This window comes from Aythya marila (assembly GCF_965140915.1).
Source record: "Aythya marila genome assembly, chromosome: 7".
In the NCBI taxonomy this organism is placed as follows: Eukaryota; Metazoa; Chordata; class Aves; order Anseriformes; family Anatidae; genus Aythya; species Aythya marila.
In genome coordinates this window covers 20,210,654-20,228,757 of record NC_139048.1, presented here as the reverse complement: position 1 = coordinate 20,228,757, position 18,104 = coordinate 20,210,654, and the positions used below count along the sequence as shown (strand labels likewise).

The window sequence follows — 18,104 nt, the reverse complement described above, 5'->3', positions numbered from 1 at the left end:
GGGGGGGAAGAGATAAGACTGTAATTTGTACATAATAATGCATATGAATACTTGCATTATTCTTATACATAGATGCTCATGCCTACTTTGACTGCAATGGTATAACAGTTTTTTATTTGAGAATAATGAGATGTGCTGAGTGCTCTAAGGGGGTGAGGGGTGAAGCTGTGCTAGTGTGCTGTCCAAAGTTTTCCATCATTTAACTCTAGTAGATATTGTATTTTCCACCTGTAGTATTAGGTAGCTGCTGCTTCAGCAGTTACCTTACACAGTAGTTACTAAGTGCTCCTGAGAGACACTGCACTTTATATCAAAGGTATTGGAGAGAGGGGCAAGGGAAGCAGACAGACCTCGGAAAAGAGAATGTTTCAGGAGCTGGCAAAATCACTTCAGAGTAGGTATCACTTAGCTTTGGGACCATGTAGCAAAAGGCACTGTGTAAATGTTAGGTTTGGCTCAGAATTAAAAATTCAACCTTTCTGCCTGCCTTCCTTGTAGAAATGATGAGATAGTGATGCCAGAAGAACAGACGGGCCTGGTGAAGGAAAACTATATCTGGAATGTCCTGCTACATCGTGGTGCCACTGATGAGGGAATATTTCTCCATGTGCCTCCTGGAAGCTATGATCATGATCTCTTTACCATGACATGGGGGCCAACCATTGCAGCACTTTCTTATGTTTTTGACAAGAGCTTAGAAGAAACAATCATCCAGAAGGCTATCTCTGGTTTCAGGTAACTCCTGCATTCATGAAACCCGGAAAAGTTAGTGTGACCATTGCCTCACATCTGCCTGCTAGGCAGGTTGCAGTGAATACCATCTGTTACAAGCAATTGAAGAGCTTTTTATTGTGACCTACACTCTTCCAGTTTTCTAGCATTAGTATTGATTCATCCTCCCATCTCTTCCTTTCTTGGTGTCACTCACTGTTTGGTTTGACTGCTATATTATAATAAATCAAAGTGCTTTGGTTTATGTATTTTTAAATTCCAGTGTAATTACATTTGAAAGACTTGCTGACATAGCTGTAGTGCTTAGAAGTGAGCAGAAAATATCACTCCTACCTTGCACAGTGATGTTGACAAAATCCTTGTATATTGGTAAAACCTGTGTATGAGGCCATAGCCGTGGCTGGATGAGATGCCTTTTTTTTTTTTTCTCTTTTCTTCTTTTGTATTTTTTTAAATTTCCCAGACGATCAGTATTTTAAAATCTTGCTACCTGTGAGAAACTGTTTTGTAATGATCTCTGATCATACTTGCATTTAGACCAAACCATGCCTGAAGTGCAGCTTTAAAGCTCTGTTAATATGCTACTGTAGCCGTGATCTCTTGGAAACTAAACCTTCAACACTACTGCAAATGTCAGCAACTTTTTATGTCAAGACATTAAATGAGGTGTATTGGCTCAGCTGCAGCTGGTACGTCTGTTTGGACTTTCTTCTTGAAAGTGATCCTTGCATCATCACACATGAATATCAGTTCCAAGATCTGAGGATGATTGTGATTATCTGCTGTAAGAGTAGACTGTATACATGAGTAGACTTTATAAATTTATATTATGAGTGTGTGGAGAGGAAGGTTTAAAACATCAACAGAGAGGTATCTGATTTGCTGTCCTGTAGAGAGACTTCTCTCTGCCAAGTTATTACATTCTCTTCTGTTTTCTTCTTCTTCCTCCAGGAAATGTGCAATGATTTCTGCTCACTATGGCCTTAGTGATGTATTTGACAATCTCATAATTTCTCTCTGCAAGTTTACAGCCCTCAGCAGCGAGGTAAGTTGCAAGGAGGGAAAAGAAGTATGGCTTCCAGTATGTTGGAGCTCTCTTCCTCATCAGGCATCAGACTGTTTTTTGATAGATAGTGTGTGGGGACCATGCTTTGTGCTAAGATGGCAGCAATTCCTTTCTAAGGTCAGAACTTGCAAAGAAACCCACAGCATTGTTCTGAGAACTTGTGCAAGATCCACATGAGCAGAATAGAACTGCAAAATAACCACCAGCACCACACACACCACCAAAAAAAAAAAAAAAAAAAAAAAGGCAGGGGCTGGAAGAAGATCACTCAAGACTGAAAGCATGGGTCTAAAATGACCAAGACAAATAAGTGATCTTTGAAATCCCTTAAAGGGATATCTGAAAAAGAACAGTCCTACAAATTAGTCCAGTTAATGTAATTAGGCTGTTCTAAAATCATACATTCTTTTTATTGGGAAATTGTGTTGTCTGGCCTGGCTGTTTTATATCGCTTGCATCTTGGCATGGGTAGCAGTGAAAGAGTACCAGATTGATGATTAGAAGACAAAAAAAAAGCGATGGGGTTGCTTTAGATTCCCCTTCTTCTGCAGCTCACAGCAGTAGAGATGCAATACTTAATCTTCTCTCCGAGCATACCAAACCTTGATAACACAAGCCATGTCTGCCATGAAACAACTGTTTGATGCAGATTTACACAGTAGGAGCAGCTACACCAAGCCCTCAGAGGCACCAGCTATTGCCAGCTGCATCACATCTAGTTGGGAGACTGGAATCTAGAGCAGTCCTAGGTCTGTGTAAATTAAGAAAATGTGTCTTTTGGTGATGTTGTAGAATCAGGGAATTCTGGATTTGAAGAGAGCTGGGAGTTCTTATCTTTGGCTAGATTCCAACCACACCAATTACTTTCTGCTGCCCTAAATTCCTATAGGGCTTGGAGACAGTAGTGGAATATGACAACTGAACAAATATTTGAGACAGTCTGGTGGAAGGGGAGAAGGAGGGGCCGTTTTCAGGGGTTGAGGAGACAAAACAGAAAGCAACTGTTAGAAAGCAAGAGAGGAACAGCAAAGTGTCATTTAACTGCGATTTGTTTCCTGGGACAAATCACCCTGGTGATCAGGTATCCTCTCTGAGCGCTGCAATTGCTGTGCATGTTTTGGATGAAAAAAGAGGAATAGAAAGGAATCTGGAGGGGATTAACTTGCTGGTAACTAGTGGTAAGAGTAACTTTTTAAGTCAGTAGGAGTTTTGGATATAGTTTGCACCTCTAATGATAATGATTGCCTCCAGGCAAGTGATGATACTTTTTGTAGAAGGCTTTGATCCTGGAATGAGTTCCTATAGCCCAATAAATTAACATCAGTGAGTTTTCAGCAAGCACTTCCAAAATGCTCTGTATCACTGCTGTTCTTGAAGAGCTTATGTCTGAGTGCCTTAGTGATTCAGCTTGTGTCAGGTAAGCCACCTTGTCTTTGTTGTTGTGCAAAGCAAAAGTAAGCTGAGGAGTTAGTTATCCACAGCCCTGTACAAAGAATTGTTGTCTTTTCTGTAGCCAAATCTGAACAGTCTGCCCTAATTTCTGTTGAAAAAGAAACATCTCTTGCTGACTACCACCCCCTCTTCTTTCCTGCAGTCTATTGAGAACCTGCCGACTGTTTTTGGAAGTAATCCCAAGGCCCATATTGCAGCAAAGACTGTGTTTCATTTGGCCCATCGCCACGGTGACATTCTGCGGGAGGGCTGGAAAAACATCATGGAGGCCATGCTTCAGCTTTTCCGAGCAGAACTGCTGCCCAAGGCCATGGTGGAGGTAATAATAGCCAGCTCGTGGGTAATTGAAGACTCGGGGAGTGGGAAGCTGGCTTTTCAGAGAACCAGCTCAGAGAGGAGGAGCTCTCTCTTGCAAAGGCCTGGGTTTGGTAAAGTGTGTGCTGAGCTAGAAAGCCGTCAAATCATATAATGTTCAAGTTACACACAGGCTTGTTTTGCAGTGTTTCATTTTTTCTCATTTTACCTTTTATGGTATTTGAGAGATTCCAGTATTTGCTTTACTTGACCAAATTTTGAATGTTGTATGGAAGAGGGACACGCTTTAGGCATGAAGTATTCAAGTACAGCATTTGCATTGGCAGATGGGGGAGACGAGTCATTGTACAGGTAGGGGTTGAAGAGCTGAGGTTGGCTGGCCACAGGTAGATGGTTGAGTGTGGTGTTACATCACCAAGTGAAGCATTACAGGGGTAACAAAACCAGAAAACAAACTACATAGCAGTAGGCAACTGAATGTACACATCTTCTGGTCTGTCTTCCAGGTTGAAGACTTTGTGGATCCCAATGGCAAAATCTACCTGCAGCGTGAGGAGACACCATCTAACCGGTGAGTGGTGCAGGTAGCTCAGGCAGTCATCTTTTTGTTTTCTTCCTCAATGCTGGAGGAATAATACTGCATGATTTTTCGTTTTGTTTTTTTCACTGATGCTGGTGTCTTTCAATTTGCAGTGGTGAATCTACAGTGCTGAGTTTTGTTAGTTGGCTCACCCTTAGTGGGACGGAGCAATCTGGTATGAGAGGGCCATCTACGGAGACACAGGAGGCAAAACGAGCAGCTCTTGAATGCATAAAGGTAATGTACAGGCTGTAAAAGAACAAGCTTTTGTTTGTGGTGACAATGCCGTGTGGATAACAGGCAACAGAAGCATTAAATATGCATGCTTCTGGGCAGTAGGGCAGGTTCCAGAGGACTTGGAAATTACAAGAAACTACAAAGGAGTGTAATTGTATTGCCTGCTAAAGGGTCTTATGTGCTGTGCTGTACAAACATGCTAACATAAAAATAGGAACAATTTCACACAAGAAACTGGGATCTGCCCTTGGTGTCTTATTCTGATAATTAAGTACAAATGTATAAACTCTCAAATAACTAATCTTTTCCAAGAGAGTCTGAAAGCATATGTTGCCAACAAAATCTGAGGTGGGGGGTTGACCGGGCTGTGGACAAAGGCTTCTTTTTAAGGGGCAAAGAGTTATCTGTTAAAATATGTCTAGCACAGATCAGGTCTGATAGGGGTAATTGCTATACAGGTGGTGAGCTAGCTGGTGGCAGTTTTCCTTCAGGTAATTGTGTTGAAGTCATTCTCAATACCTATTGTGGGAGCAAGTTGTGGTTTTGGAGGATCTGTTTGTATGCCTTCCACATTCTCTAGACTTACCATCCCCTTTTCTATCTTTTGCAGCAATGTGATCCTGAGAAATTGATCACAGAAAGCAAATTCCTCCAACTCGAATCCCTCCAGGAGCTGATGAAGGTGAGAAAGATACCGGGCAAAGGACTGGACTGGTGGTGGAGCAAGTATGCTGTGAGCAATCGTGGATGTGTGCTGTGTACTCACATAGCTCTTCTGCCCTCAGAGGATGCCTTGAGCCTATTTTGGATATGAAACCAGCCTTTAGTTTGGTTTTTACATGTAACTTCTCTGCAGGCAGACGCAATTTCTTTAGCAGCAGCAGGAGACATTAAATTATGGAATGCATTCTGAAAGTCTTCAGAAGATTACAGGAAGTGTTTGAAAGTATTTGTAGCTCTATGTAGGAACTGAAACCGTGAGCTGTGCTTTTTCACACCTTTTCTGGTGTGCTGTGTGCCTAATGAGAACATTGTAAAACGCCAGTTTAGAGACAAGAGTTGATCAGAAATGCTTGACTGTGTGCCCTTAGGTAGAGTGATACCTGGCTGTGGTGGGAGACATAACAAGGCTGGGCTTACTAGCCTTTGGGCTAGACAAGCTCGTCTACCTGGGGGAGGATGGTAGTAACTGGTAGTAACTCCTCAGGTTGTTGTGGAGTTTGAGACCACTCCAGAGTGTGGAACAAATGTGCCAACTGCTCACTGGAAGCCTGATGATGTGTAGCAGAGAAAACACTTCCAAAAGCAAATAGCACAGTGCAACCCCTGCAGTGATGCTGTGCGGGCTAGCAGTGTGTGCTCCCTGATTCTATGGTTCCGCCACGCCACTGCGCTTGCAGTTCACTAGCTTCATTCATGACACTACTGGCACTTGTACTAAAAGAAAGGAAAGATTTATTTATCAAGGTGTTCTTCAGAGGTTCAGAACAATAGGTCCTAAGTTTTAAAATAAAAATGACAAATAAGTAAACCCCAAAGAATGGTACTTAAAACAGCTTAACTGGAACTTCTTGCTTGGATTGCACAACGACCAGTGTGTTGCTGGCCCACCTGGGGAAGTAGTGACTGAGTTTTCATGTGCTATCTCAGAACATTTTGCTCTTACTCCTATTACGTCAGGAATTCTCCCTTCACAGGCAAGTTGGTGGCTTGAGAGGAACACCTCCAGTATTAGTAGTCGTTCCTGCATATGTCTACCTTTTCTGTGTTTCACATATGCTTAGCAAGAAGCTGCTGGCTTTCAGAAGTCATCCCACCCGAGAGACTTTGTCAGAGTTTAATATTAATTAAGTTAATATTACATCTTGCATAATAAAATAGGATTTCCCATATACTTAGCTTGACCAGTGACCTCCAATGCATTTTTGATGGGCTGTGCATGACCTCCCCAGATACCAGAGTGCTGTTTTGCCCAGACTTGAAGCATTCTGTTGGTCCTCACTGATCCTCCTGTTATGAGGAGCTGCAAGTCACAAATGTTTCTTGGCTTTTCTAGGCTCTAATCTCTGTGACTCCTGATGAGGAGACATATGACGAAGAGGATGCTGCCTTCTGCTTGGAGATGCTTCTGAGAATTGTGCTAGAGAATAGGTATGACCTTGAAATACATTCAGATTCACTGTAAATGTCCCTGCTTTACTGCAGCTGCTGCCTGGGTCTAGGGAATGAGTTCCTTATGTGCTTGATTTGCCAACTGAAGCAGCATGTGGCTGTAATTTCAGGGCTTAGCAATTCTATCCTAGCATATGCAAACGTAGGTACTATTCACCCATGAATTACTGCGTGATATCCTGAGATATGGAGAACATAAACTGAACTCTGGAGGGAGAATTCTCCCACCTGATTGCTCTGAGCATAATGAAGTAAATAAGAAACTTCACAGCTTTGTTGTTTCTGTGTGCTTGTTCGTATATCTCTCTGCTGGAGCTTTTCATTAAAGTGATGAAGTAGGAGGTTGTGAGGAGTTCTGGGGGAAGAAATAGCTGGATTCTGCTTGTCTCATCTCCTTTCACCCTACCCTTTCCCTCTTCCTTGTTGTGGCTAGGGACCGTGTGACGTGTGTCTGGCAAACCGTCCGAGACCACCTCTATCATCTCTGTGTCCATGCGATGGAGTTCTGCTTCTTGGTGGAGAGGGCAGTGGTGGGGCTGCTGAGGCTGGCAATTCGGCTCCTTCGTCGGGAAGAAATCAGTGCCCAGGTAAGGGATTTTTTGAAGGTCAGTTGCTGTTTGTTTTTTTTTTGGCTATGCCTGGCAAAACAGGAAAGCAGTCGCTGTTGGACGGACACGTATTTAGCCTGTCCGTTCTGCAGGTAACAACAAACAGCACTCACAAGTAACCCTAAATAAGTGACGTGGACTTAGCTGGAGAAGGGAGTGTAAACAATAGGGTCTGTTGTTCTTTGTCTCCTTCTGTGGCTAGGTTCTCCTCTCATTACGTATCCTGCTCATGATGAAGCCAAATGTGTTGTGCAGAGTTAGCCATGAGGTTGCCTATGGCCTCCATGAGCTGCTGAAGACCAACGCTGCCAATATTCACTCTGGGGATGACTGGTACACGCTCTTCACCCTCCTGGAGTGTATTGGGTCTGGGGTGAAGCCGCCTGCAGCCCTGCAGGTTACAGCAAGGGCAGATAACGACACAGGTAAGACAGGCCAGCTTTTGCTAGGAAATCTGATGCCTGCCTGCCAGATAAGCAGCTGCTTCCTCAAGCTTTTCAATTAGCAAAGGGGACTGCAAGAAAACAAAGCTGATATTAAACTACATTAGGAAGATTAAAGACCAGCACCTGCTGTTCACTCCTACCCCATGGTCTGTCCCTGTCTATACTCTGCCATCTCTTCATACTCCGAGCAGCCGTCCAGGTGCTAGTCCCTGGGGGAGCAGTGGGAGGAAAACTGATAGCGGTTGTAGCAGCCCTAGAAGGTCTTTGCTCTGCCCCAAGGAACGTTTTCTGGTGCTTGTGGTCTGGTGCCATGGCTAATACAGACTTAATCTCTCATCTGGGTGTGTAATGTAAACCCAGCTGTTGTTCCTGTTTTATGGGACTGATTCCTTTCTGTCCCTTCTTTTAAGGATCTTGTAAATGGAATTGTTATTTAAACTTCTATTTCCAAATCCAGTTGTGTTCAGAGTGCCTGAGTCATGCCCGCAAGACCAACCCAATGTTTTCCACTTCTCTCCACTGTGCTAGAGGACTGTCTTTTCAGCAAACTGTTCCCGTTCCACTTCAGCCAGCTGGCAGTGTATTTGAGGCTGACAGATTCAGACTTTTAAAGCAAACATCAAAAAAAGAACTTTCCTAGAAGACTTTGTTTTCTTCACTGCTTTTTCTAGAACTTCCTTGCTAAGTCCTGATGCATTATGCTAAACAGCTTGGGAAAACCTGATCTTACAAAATTCCTGTGGCCTTTGCCTTCTGGGGCTAATCCTAGGTTGTGTTCTCCCAGCTCTTTTTTACCGCTTCTGTCTTTGCTGCTTGAGCAAACTACTTGCCTGTGACACCTTGCAAATCAAAGCATTTACCTCCTGAAAGCGTTTGGTACGTTGTATTCACAGCAAGTCTTTCTCTGTGCTGGTTGTGTTTCTAGATAATGTTGAATGATCAAGAAAATAATTTTTTTCTGAAAACAACATTAATGTCAGTGCCTTAAATTTGGCCCTTGCAAGGATTTCTGTGTTTTGAACATGTGAATTTCAAAGTTATCCTGAAGTTCAGAACAGGTACATCTGACAGGTGTGGAACAAGCTAAAGTGGATTGTTGTCTGTGAGAAATACTTCACCCATATTAGCGTGGAGCTGCCTGCCTGACCTCAGGCATGTGAGCTGTGTCATTCTGTATTGCACTTCAGGAGTTGCTTTGGCTGAACCTAGCACCTCCAGTAGTTCTTAAAACGTGTGGTACATCTGATTCTCCCTCCAGGCCCAAAGCATTGGACTCTACCCTTTTAAATCCACGGTCAAGTTGACAAGCAACTCAGTAGAGAATGAGGAGTCCCCTTCCTCTGAAGGGGAAAGCCAAGTATATCTACAGGGAAGAAACATTGCCCAAGATTTGTGTTTCCTGTTGTCTCCTGTGCATGTTCCTATCACAGTTGTTCATTCCCAGGAGGAGAGCCCTGGCCCAGATTCTTGCAGGGCCCACGGGTGGTTGTGATCTGATCTGGTGGTGATCTGGATTGCTTCTCCCTTACCCACAGCTGCTCTTCCAAGTTCATTCTCTCAAAACCCATACCTTTTGTCTTCAAGGTGCACAGTCGGACAGTGAGGTCTCCTCCTCCTATCATCCAAGTGACATGAGCCTGGATCGTGGCTACACCTCTGACTCGGAGGTGTACACAGACCATGGGAAGCCAGGCAAGATGCACCGCTCAGTGACAGATGTGGATATGATGAACAGCGGCTGGCTAGTGGTGAGGAACCAAGGGGCTTCTGGTGCCTGCCATGGCTTTGAGAAGAGTGTGTGGTAGAGAGATAAAGAGTAAGACGGTAGAAAATACAGCTAAGTGGTGCGAAGTGTAAAGGGAGGTGAGTGTAAAGGGAGGATGGGGAGGAGATGCAGCCAGAGCAGAAAGCTAGCAGGCAAATGTGGATGAAAGGGAAAAGGGTGCTACAGAATTGACATTACCTGTTCATTTCAGAAGAAAGGCCCTTTTGGCAAGCGCATGAGGTGCTGCTTATTACACTAACCTTTCCTACTACCCTCTTGCTGTGCCCTGCAGGTGGGGAAAGATGACATTGACACCTCCAAACCCAGTGCTGGGCTCAATAGGCTGGGGCCGTCTCCTCTCGTCAACCAGTACAGCCTGACTGTGGGGCTGGATTTGGGCCCGCATGACACAAAATCTCTCATGAAGTGTGTGGAGTCTCTGTCTTTCATCGTGCGAGATGCTGCCCATGTGACACCCGAGAACTTCGAGCTCTGTGTCAAAACCATCCGCATCTTTGTGGAGGCGAGCTTGAATGGGGGTAAGATGGCCTTTGATTTGATTTGGGGTGGCCAGGCAGCGTGAAGGGAAGGGTGAAATGCTGTTGGGGAATGAGTCCCCAGCCCCCAGAAAATGTTCTGCTGTGAGAAAAGTTTCCTGGCTCCTGCTGACAGCAGGGACTGCATTCTTATCCCTGTCACTGGGATATTGGGGAGACCTGCAGCTGATGTGAAGGTAGCAGGATCAGCAGGAGTTGTGACTTCCTGTTGTTGCAGAATGCTCTTCCTGAAGGGCACTGGGAACCTCTTAAAGTGGGTGGCTGTCATTTCACAGGACAGAACCCTCCACGGGGGATATCGAAAGGTGGCTGCTGCATGCACTGAATGGTAGAACCTTCTGTGGTGGAGTGTGTATATGGTATGTTGCCACCTTTCACTTTTTAGGCTACAAGTCCCAGGAGAAGAGGGGAAAGAGCCACAGGCACGATAGTAAATCCAGTCGGTTAAAAAAAAAGCCAAAGGAGAGCTCCACACGGCGGTCACGGGTCTTGAGCCAGCACCAGGCCCACACGCACAGTGATGAGGACGAGGATGAGAGCATCCCTGCCAGCTACCACACTGTGTCTTTACAGGTTAGTCAGGACGTAAGTATAGCAAGGATTTCCTCCTCTCCTTTCCCGTACTCAGGGCCTTGTTAAGGAGTCGCTGGGATCTTTCAGGAGGGGAAGGGAGGCTGCATCCTGGGTTAGTGGACACTGAATAGCGAAAGGTAGGTCTGGTGGCAGTGTGTAGCTCTGCAGTGAGAGGGGAAGACTGCAGTTTGGGCAGGCAAAAGCAGAAGAGCAGTGGAAAGCCAGGAGGGTGGGTGCCTGGAACTGAGTCACTGTAGAAGGTATGATAAATGTGGAACAAGGCCATTTGGAGATGAGAGGTTCCCGTGGGAGATAGTGTGGAGTCTGACAGGGCATGTGAGCTTGTGGAGAGAGGAGAGCCCACGAAAAAGAGATCCTCTGAGCATTGGTTTGGGGAAGAGTAGAGACCAGGTTTTATTGAGGAATTTAGGTACCGTGTGTTGCTTAATGTGATGCTTGACTTGCAGCTCCTGGACCTCATGCACACCTTGCACACGCGAGCTGCTACCATCTACAGCTCCTGGGCAGAGGAGCAACGCCATCTAGAGCCTGCAGGGAGGAAAATCGAAGCAGATTCCCGAACACTGTGGTCCAACTGCTGGTGTCCTTTGCTACAGGGTAAAGTCATCCCCTTGTGATGAGAGTGAGCAAAGAGACTTCCAATATAAGGCTGCACTCAGGACATTTGAGGAGCCAGGAGTTAACTGCAGAAAGCAGGCAGAGGCTGTTTTTAGGGTCTGCTGTAATTGGATTAAGAACTTGGGTCAGATTCAGGAAGGTATCTTTAGCATGAGTTAGCTGCCAGTTTACTTCTCCACCTGACAGTAGATTCCAAGTCTGTGACCTGGAACAAGTATAATCCTTCCCCCTGCCCCAGAGCGTTTGGTCTTCATTAACCTTTTCACCTTAGGCTGGGGGAGTGGGAATGAGACACTTTCTCTGTGGGCTCTACACTGGATCCTTCTCTTGCAGGTATTGCCTGGCTGTGCTGTGATGCCCGACGTCAGGTACGGATGCAGGCGCTCACTTACTTGCAGCGGGCCCTCCTGGTACATGACCTGCAGGCCCTGGATGCCCTGGAGTGGGAGTCCTGCTTCAACAAGGTAACCTCCTGGCAGGGTTGGGCATGCAGGACAGTGCTGTCATGAAGAGCAAGCTCTGTAGGATTGGCAGAATGGTGTCCTACTTCATCACCGTCTTGTTGAGCAGTCTGTTCACTGTAACAGACAAGTCTTTCCCTACTTTGCTCCTGTGAAAAGTTCTCTTGGCTTAGGCTTCTGATAGAACCTCTTGGAAATCAGTCCACACACTTAATATCATAGAATCATAGAATAGTTGGGGAAGGAAGGAATCCTAAAGATCACCTAATTCCACCCCTCTGACGTGGACAGGGACACCTTCCACTAGATCGTGTTGCTCAAAGCCCTGTTCAGCCTGACCGTGAATACCTCCAGGGATGGGGCATCCACAGCTTCTTTGGGCAACCTGTTCCAGTTCTTCACCATCTTCACAGTAAAGAATTTCTTCCTTATATCAAATCTAAATATACCCTCTTTTAGTTTAAAGCCATTACTCATCCTATCACTACAGTCCCTGATAAAGAGCCCCCCCGCAGCTTTCCTGCAGGCCCCCTTTAGGCGTTAGAAAGATGTTATAAGGTCTCCCCGGAGCCTTCTCTTCTCCAGGCTGAAGTTTCCATCCCTAACTGCTTCTCCCACGCTCTTTGTCTAGAAACCAGTCCCAAAAGTTATCTCCTCATTTAAGGTTTCTCATGAAAATCTCATCAATCATTTTTCAACTAAAAATACTAGTGTCTGATCCAACAGGTGCTGTTTCCTCTGCTAACCAAGCTCCTCGAGAACATCAGTCCGGCTGATGTCGGTGGGATGGAAGAGACTAGGATGAGAGCCTCAACACTACTCTCCAAGGTGAGCTTGCTTCTGCTGTCTGAAAGCTCAAGGGAGAGCATGTGCATCAAGAGGACCAAACTGTTTGTTTCTCAGCATCTCTGACCTGGATGGGTGGCATTTTGCTAGTCTGATGGTCATCAGTGCTGCGCATCTCCACCACCTTCTCCTGCTGGGACTTGCCTTCTTTCCAGAACTGTCTCCATGATTCTGGGCTTCAGAAAAGCTGTCAGGAAGGAGTTGGTGACTTTACGAACAATGAAGTATTTCAGCTCAACATTAGTTGAAGGCAGTCTGTTCCAGTGGTGGAATGATGCATGTTGAAAGTAGAAGCCAGAAGGGCTGGAAGAACTGGTGATTTAGACTTGAGTGGTCTCAGGCAACAGAGACAAGACCCACTCCTCTGCTTATGCAGCTCAGAAAGGAGGCCCCTGGCATCCTTGGGTTTGGCCTTTGCATGCTCCTGGCCTACAACAAGGAGGGGGAATTTTGGATATGCGCAATAAGCTTGTCAAGCCTTGAGCAGCAGCCCTGATACTTCTTGTTGACAGTAGTTGTGTTCTTTTCTAGGTGTTCCTACAGCATCTTTCCCCGTTGCTCTCGCTGACCACTTTTGCTGCCCTGTGGCTGACAATCCTGGACTTCATGGACAAATACATGCATGCTGGCTCCAGTGACTTACTGGTAAGGTGCTGAAAGTGATGCTGCAGCACTTTGAGCAACCATTCATGGACTTTAACCTTTTAAGTCTTTTTTTTAGCCTTTTAACCCTTCCAAAACCATTTTGTTCCATGGTGTCTCCCTTTGGCCTGTTTCCATTGTGGCCCATCAGCTGTTTTGGGCCCTTCTTCATTCCTTTATGTCCCACCTCTGTGTCCTGAGGAGTGTCTCTGATTACAGCTGGAGGCCATCCCAGAATCTCTGAAGAATATGCTGCTTGTAATGGATACGGCTGGGATATTCCACAGTGCTGACTCACGGACGGGATACTCGGATCTCTGGGAGATCACCTGGGAGCGGATTGACTGCTTCTTACCTAGGCTTCGAGATGAGCTCTTCAAACAGACAGTCATCCAAGGTACAAGGGGATGAGAAACGTTAAAAGACAGGTCTTGGGCCCAGCGCCTGCACCTTGTGGAACCTAGCTGCCCTAGTGCCTGGATGGTGCTGAGATGATAGGGGCAGAGCTTGGCATGAGGAGGACAAATGGAGGGTAGGCAAAAGGAGGGAGCAGGCTGGTGTGTGCTCTCACTGTTTGTTTGTTTTCCTAGATCCCGTCCCCAGCGTACCAATGGAGCAACATCCTCAGAAATCGATAGCATCTGCCCTGCCCCCTTCTCCTGTGGGGGATGTGAGGTCAGCCACCCACGCAGGACCTTTGGAGAAGCCCTGTGAAATGGGTGCCACTGGTGAGGCCATAGATTTGTTTTTCCTTGCTTTAGCATAATCTAGAGGGGCCAGTTGTCTTGTGCTGTTGATCCTGCTTCTAAATGGGTTGGTTGCGGCCTTCTTGCTGAGGTTACGGGGGGCAGAGGCTGGGGCAGAATGCCTGTGATTGGCACCTGCTTCTCAAGGCCCTTTGTGAAGGCACATGGATGGGGAAAGTCTGAAAAGGTCCTTGAGCTGACCCTTAGCCTGGCTTGGCTTGGCTTTCTCCAGGCCCATGTAAAGCTGTATTTTTGTCTCTTCCTTCTTGCAGAGTCTGAGAGAGCCACTGCACCTGCATCACCCAGCATCAGCACCTCTGCCTCTCCTCCTTTCACAGCATCAGCTCCAACCAAGGCAAGCCCCGCTGCAGACGTACCTCCTACAACAGCACAGCCACCGCTCATCCTGCAGCCCCTGGCCTCCCCCCTGCAGGTTGGGGTGCCACCTATGACTCTGCCAATCATTCTCAACCCAGCCCTAATAGAAGCCACCTCTCCTGTTCCTCTCTTAGCTACTCCACGGCCCACTGACCCCATGACAACCTCTGAAGTCAATTAGCTTGAGGGTGTGCAAGAACTGTCCGCTGAGGAAGCTCTGGGTAGAGGATGCTGGCCAAACGTTCTCTGGTAGTGAGCATGTTTGTTTTAGAAGATGATGCTAACCTGAGCAGAAGGGCAGCTGCCGCAGTCCCCCGGAGCACATCACATTTGTTCCCTTCTTGTGGCAACTGCCCCCAAACCCCTGACTGCAGCGTTCTTGGTGTCCAGTTCCGCTGACCAGTTCCTTCCTGCCTTCACAATCTCAGGGACCAGGCGACTCCCCCACCCAGCAGCCTGGGACCAAGCTGCCACCACGTCATCTGGCGAAGAGGGAAAAATCCTTGCTGTAAAACCAGAAAGGGGCAGCGCTACGAGACCGCCTCTCAGGTGGTTCAGTCCAGTCCCTGGACAATTCCCCAGCTGTTCCCTACCTTCCCTGCCCACGCTTCTGGTCGCACTGCTTTATTCGGGCTCTGGGCATGCCTGGGCTCAGCAGGTTGAGAATTTTGCCTAGGTGATTGCTTGCAGCGTAGTTCCCAGCTTGCGATGTAGGGCTTCTTGTCTGCTGTAGCCACATGCTTTCCTTCTGCAGCGTGGATCACAGCAATCCCCTAACCAGGTAGGGAGCGGGGCAGCATGGTAGGCACAGCACTGCCTTCCCCACCTCGTCCTGCAAACATAATCAGGCTTTCTGGTTGGAGGGAGCAAATTCAGAGGACCCTGCCTAGTTAAGCAGATGAGAGGGAAAGGCAGAGCCCTGTGAGCTGAGAGCAGAGCACCGTGGCCATCTCTCAAACAGCATTTGGGGAGCTCCTCCCCTTGGGGTGCACAGCAGTGCCGTGTTTTCTACCACTTGCTGCATCGGCCTCTTAGTGTCCAGCCCCGGGGCTGCCCTCTCCTCTTCAGCTGAAGATGCTGGGATCTGTGGCACCTGCTGCTAGGAGGAGCAGCTTTCTCTTGGAAGCTCCTGCCAAGATTGTACCCTTCTGCATCTTCTGGTTGTTGGGTGCCCACCTCCTTCTCCACCTAGGGTGTTCCTGCAACTGAAGTCACCACAAGCCCCTGGTAGTCATTCCCGTGCTTCTGCCGTGCAGCAGGGGTGTCCTGCTCTTCCATCCCCTCGTGCCCAAAGCAGAGCTGGCTGCTTGGCAGGCACTGCGTCTCAGTTCTTCCTCCTCTAAATTGGTTGGCTAAACTCTCAGTAATACCAGCTTCAGAAATCCCACGGGTGACTGGGAGGGGCGTGGGCGCTGACTCCAACCCAGTGTGTGCTGTGCCGAGAGGAACCTAATGCTGGGGTGGCAGCACAGCCAGTGTACATACGGAGTAAATGGCTTACGAATCCAATGGACTTTTTACAGTGTAATAAATACATCCTGTAAATGAACGCTGTGGTGTTGCGCTCCTTTCCTGTTGTGGTTCCGTGGCCCAGAGCTCTGGGACAAGCGGAGAGGTTTCGTGTTAAGGGGCTGTGCTCTGCTCAGCCGGGAGGCTGCGGTGGAGGCTAAGCAGGAATGGCTCCCCCAAGGTCAAGGCGGAGCTGTAAGAACTAAGGCTGCTCTTGCTCTCGTGGCAGCACTTTGGTGTCAGCTGTAAGATCTCCGGTGTAATGGTGCGTGCTCATGCACAGCCAGGACTGAGGACAGAAACGAGGGCTGGAGAGCAGATGCCCTGCGGCATCGTGGCACGCAGCCAGAACAGAGACCTCGGTGACAGCCTGCCTCGCTTCAGAGAAAGGAGCCTTTTCCCTCTGATGAGGGAGAAATCCTCATTTCCTCTGACAGGACTCTGACTTGGTGAGGGCATGAGATCCCAGAGCCTTCCAGGGCTATCCCTGTGGGCAGCCACAGATACTTCCCTGCTGATATTTTCTGCTTTGTTGTGGCAAGACCCACACTGTGTCTTTAGAGCTGTGCGAGGCGCTGATGCCTTCCCTATCGGAAAGATTCCAGAGGATTCCTATGGGCTTAATAAGGAGTTTTAAAACTTCTGAGTTTGTTTGAATTTCGTGGTCAAAGGTCTGAGCATTGCGTAATGGAAATGTGATGCGCATGCTAGGAAAGCCCCGTTAATAAATCCTGGTTATCTTTCCCTGATTCTACCATTCCTTGAATACTTTTATTCCTGTAACCTTCCCTTCCTCACACTCCACTGCCAAAGCCGTGGCGTCCCTCCTGCCCTTAGACACCTTCCTTCATGCATTTGAGCCCTTGCCCTGCCTGCCCATGGTGCTGTGTCCAGCCCACCTCTCTGTCCTGTGTTTTCAAGGCTTGACTTCTATTTACAGCTCTGTTTTTCTAAGCTGTCTCCAAACCGCTTGCTGAAGCCTTTAGATGATTAACTCTTCATAAGCCATTGCTCAACTCTAAAGTGCTCTTATGTCAGCACTGCTGCCCTCTGATCCCTGGACAGTGGTTTGACTTCTTGGACTGCTGTCATTTACTGGCAAAGCCCAGTTTTTCCTGTTGCCTTGAGATGTTTTGAGGATGCTGCATTTTAAACTTTGCAAACCCGATTTGTACCTAGATCCATGCATCCTAACTCAGACAATCGTGGTGCAAAGCAAAAGCTACCCGAGGAAACTGCAGGAAATGGGACTGGAATGTAAAGAATGTAGGATGGAAAGACAAAATTGCACTTTAAACAGTTTCCACTAAAGTGCAAATAGGAATGGGCTGAAAAATAGAGAAATTTATTTCAGCGTTGTTTGGATTTTGCAAGAAAGAGGCTTCAAGTGTTATGGGAAAAAAAAAATTGTTTCAGTGTGAGCTCAGAGGAGATCAAGGATCAGCTGACAGGTAGCACTTGCTGTGTGATACAGTTTTATCGATCAGGTCTCCTGCCTTTTCTTTGTAACTCGAATTACACAACAGCCGTGCTGCCAGCGGCTGCTGGTGAGCAGGGTTGGTCACAGCCCTAGCGTTTGAGTTCGTCCCAGCATCCACTTCTGCTAGACTTGGACTTCTTTCTCATTTTTACGGGTCTGACTCACTGTTGTTCCAGAGGATGCTGGACAGACATCACAGTAGTTTGGGTTTGCTTGCCTCTTGCTGTTCCAATGTACATCAAGAACTTCCGCAGCTGAAAGAGAGCAGGAATAAATGTCAGTAATCAGCATATGTCAATAGAAGGGCTTACTGTGGAGCTGGTGTTGTCCTCAGTATGAAGCCTTCTAACACGAGAAAGCCCTATTTAAAAGATAAGCTCTGGCTGAAAAATGTAAATTTGACGCTGAAAATGTAAATTTGCAAGTGCAGAATCTGAAGCAAGGCTGCTTTTGCTCGGATTCAGTATTAACAACAGAAAAAAAAAGGCCGTGTGCTAAGTGTACCCGGTGATTTCAGAGAGGAGTCATCCCAAAGTGACCCGGCTTTTCCCTCAGTACCTAGCTTCTTCCTGGAGAGGCCACCTGTGGAGCTCCATCGGGAAACCCGCTGGTGTTAGAGCCTGAAGCATCCTGAAAACGCGTCCCGCTCTGCTCCGCACCACCTGCGCATGCAAAGCAGCCCGCTTGGGTTTGCACTGCCCGTCCCATTGTCCAGGAACAATCCCAGCCCCACAAAGGCTGCTGGAGGCAGCAGCAGCTGCAGCACTGGCGCGGTGCCCGCCGCACTGGGCAGCATTGTTCCTGCCGCCGCGACCACGGGGCCGGGAGCGAGGGTCGGGCCCGCTGTGCTCCGGCGGGCAGCGAGGCAAAGGCAGGTGAGGGAGCACGAGATGAGCTTGT

At 47.4% G+C, this 18,104-nt stretch overlaps 1 protein-coding gene across 2 annotated transcripts in view; it reads left to right on the top strand.

The window, feature by feature from the left end:
* GBF1 (golgi brefeldin A resistant guanine nucleotide exchange factor 1) overlaps window positions 1-15,954 on the top strand; it is a 102,369-nt gene extending 86,415 nt beyond the window's left edge. The window contains exons 22-40 of one of the 2 annotated variants that reach the window (XM_082764225.1): window positions 499-735; window positions 1,684-1,777; window positions 3,393-3,569; window positions 4,072-4,136; window positions 4,259-4,382; window positions 4,993-5,064; window positions 6,439-6,533; window positions 6,988-7,141; window positions 7,365-7,587; window positions 9,193-9,356; window positions 9,666-9,912; window positions 10,316-10,515; window positions 10,971-11,121; window positions 11,476-11,606; window positions 12,330-12,431; window positions 12,981-13,094; window positions 13,311-13,488; window positions 13,682-13,819; window positions 14,110-15,954. In XM_082764225.1, coding sequence (XP_082620351.1) covers window positions 499-735; window positions 1,684-1,777; window positions 3,393-3,569; window positions 4,072-4,136; window positions 4,259-4,382; window positions 4,993-5,064; window positions 6,439-6,533; window positions 6,988-7,141; window positions 7,365-7,587; window positions 9,193-9,356; window positions 9,666-9,912; window positions 10,316-10,515; window positions 10,971-11,121; window positions 11,476-11,606; window positions 12,330-12,431; window positions 12,981-13,094; window positions 13,311-13,488; window positions 13,682-13,819; window positions 14,110-14,396 — 2,953 coding nt within the window. In that variant the 3' untranslated portion in view covers window positions 14,397-15,954. The remainder of the gene's footprint in view (window positions 1-498; window positions 736-1,683; window positions 1,778-3,392; window positions 3,570-4,071; window positions 4,137-4,258; window positions 4,383-4,992; window positions 5,065-6,438; window positions 6,534-6,987; window positions 7,142-7,364; window positions 7,588-9,192; window positions 9,357-9,665; window positions 9,913-10,315; window positions 10,516-10,970; window positions 11,122-11,475; window positions 11,607-12,329; window positions 12,432-12,980; window positions 13,095-13,310; window positions 13,489-13,681; window positions 13,820-14,109) is intronic. The other variant, XM_082764226.1, reaches the window with a different exon arrangement.
* The last annotated feature ends 2,150 nt before the right edge of the window (window positions 15,955-18,104 follow it).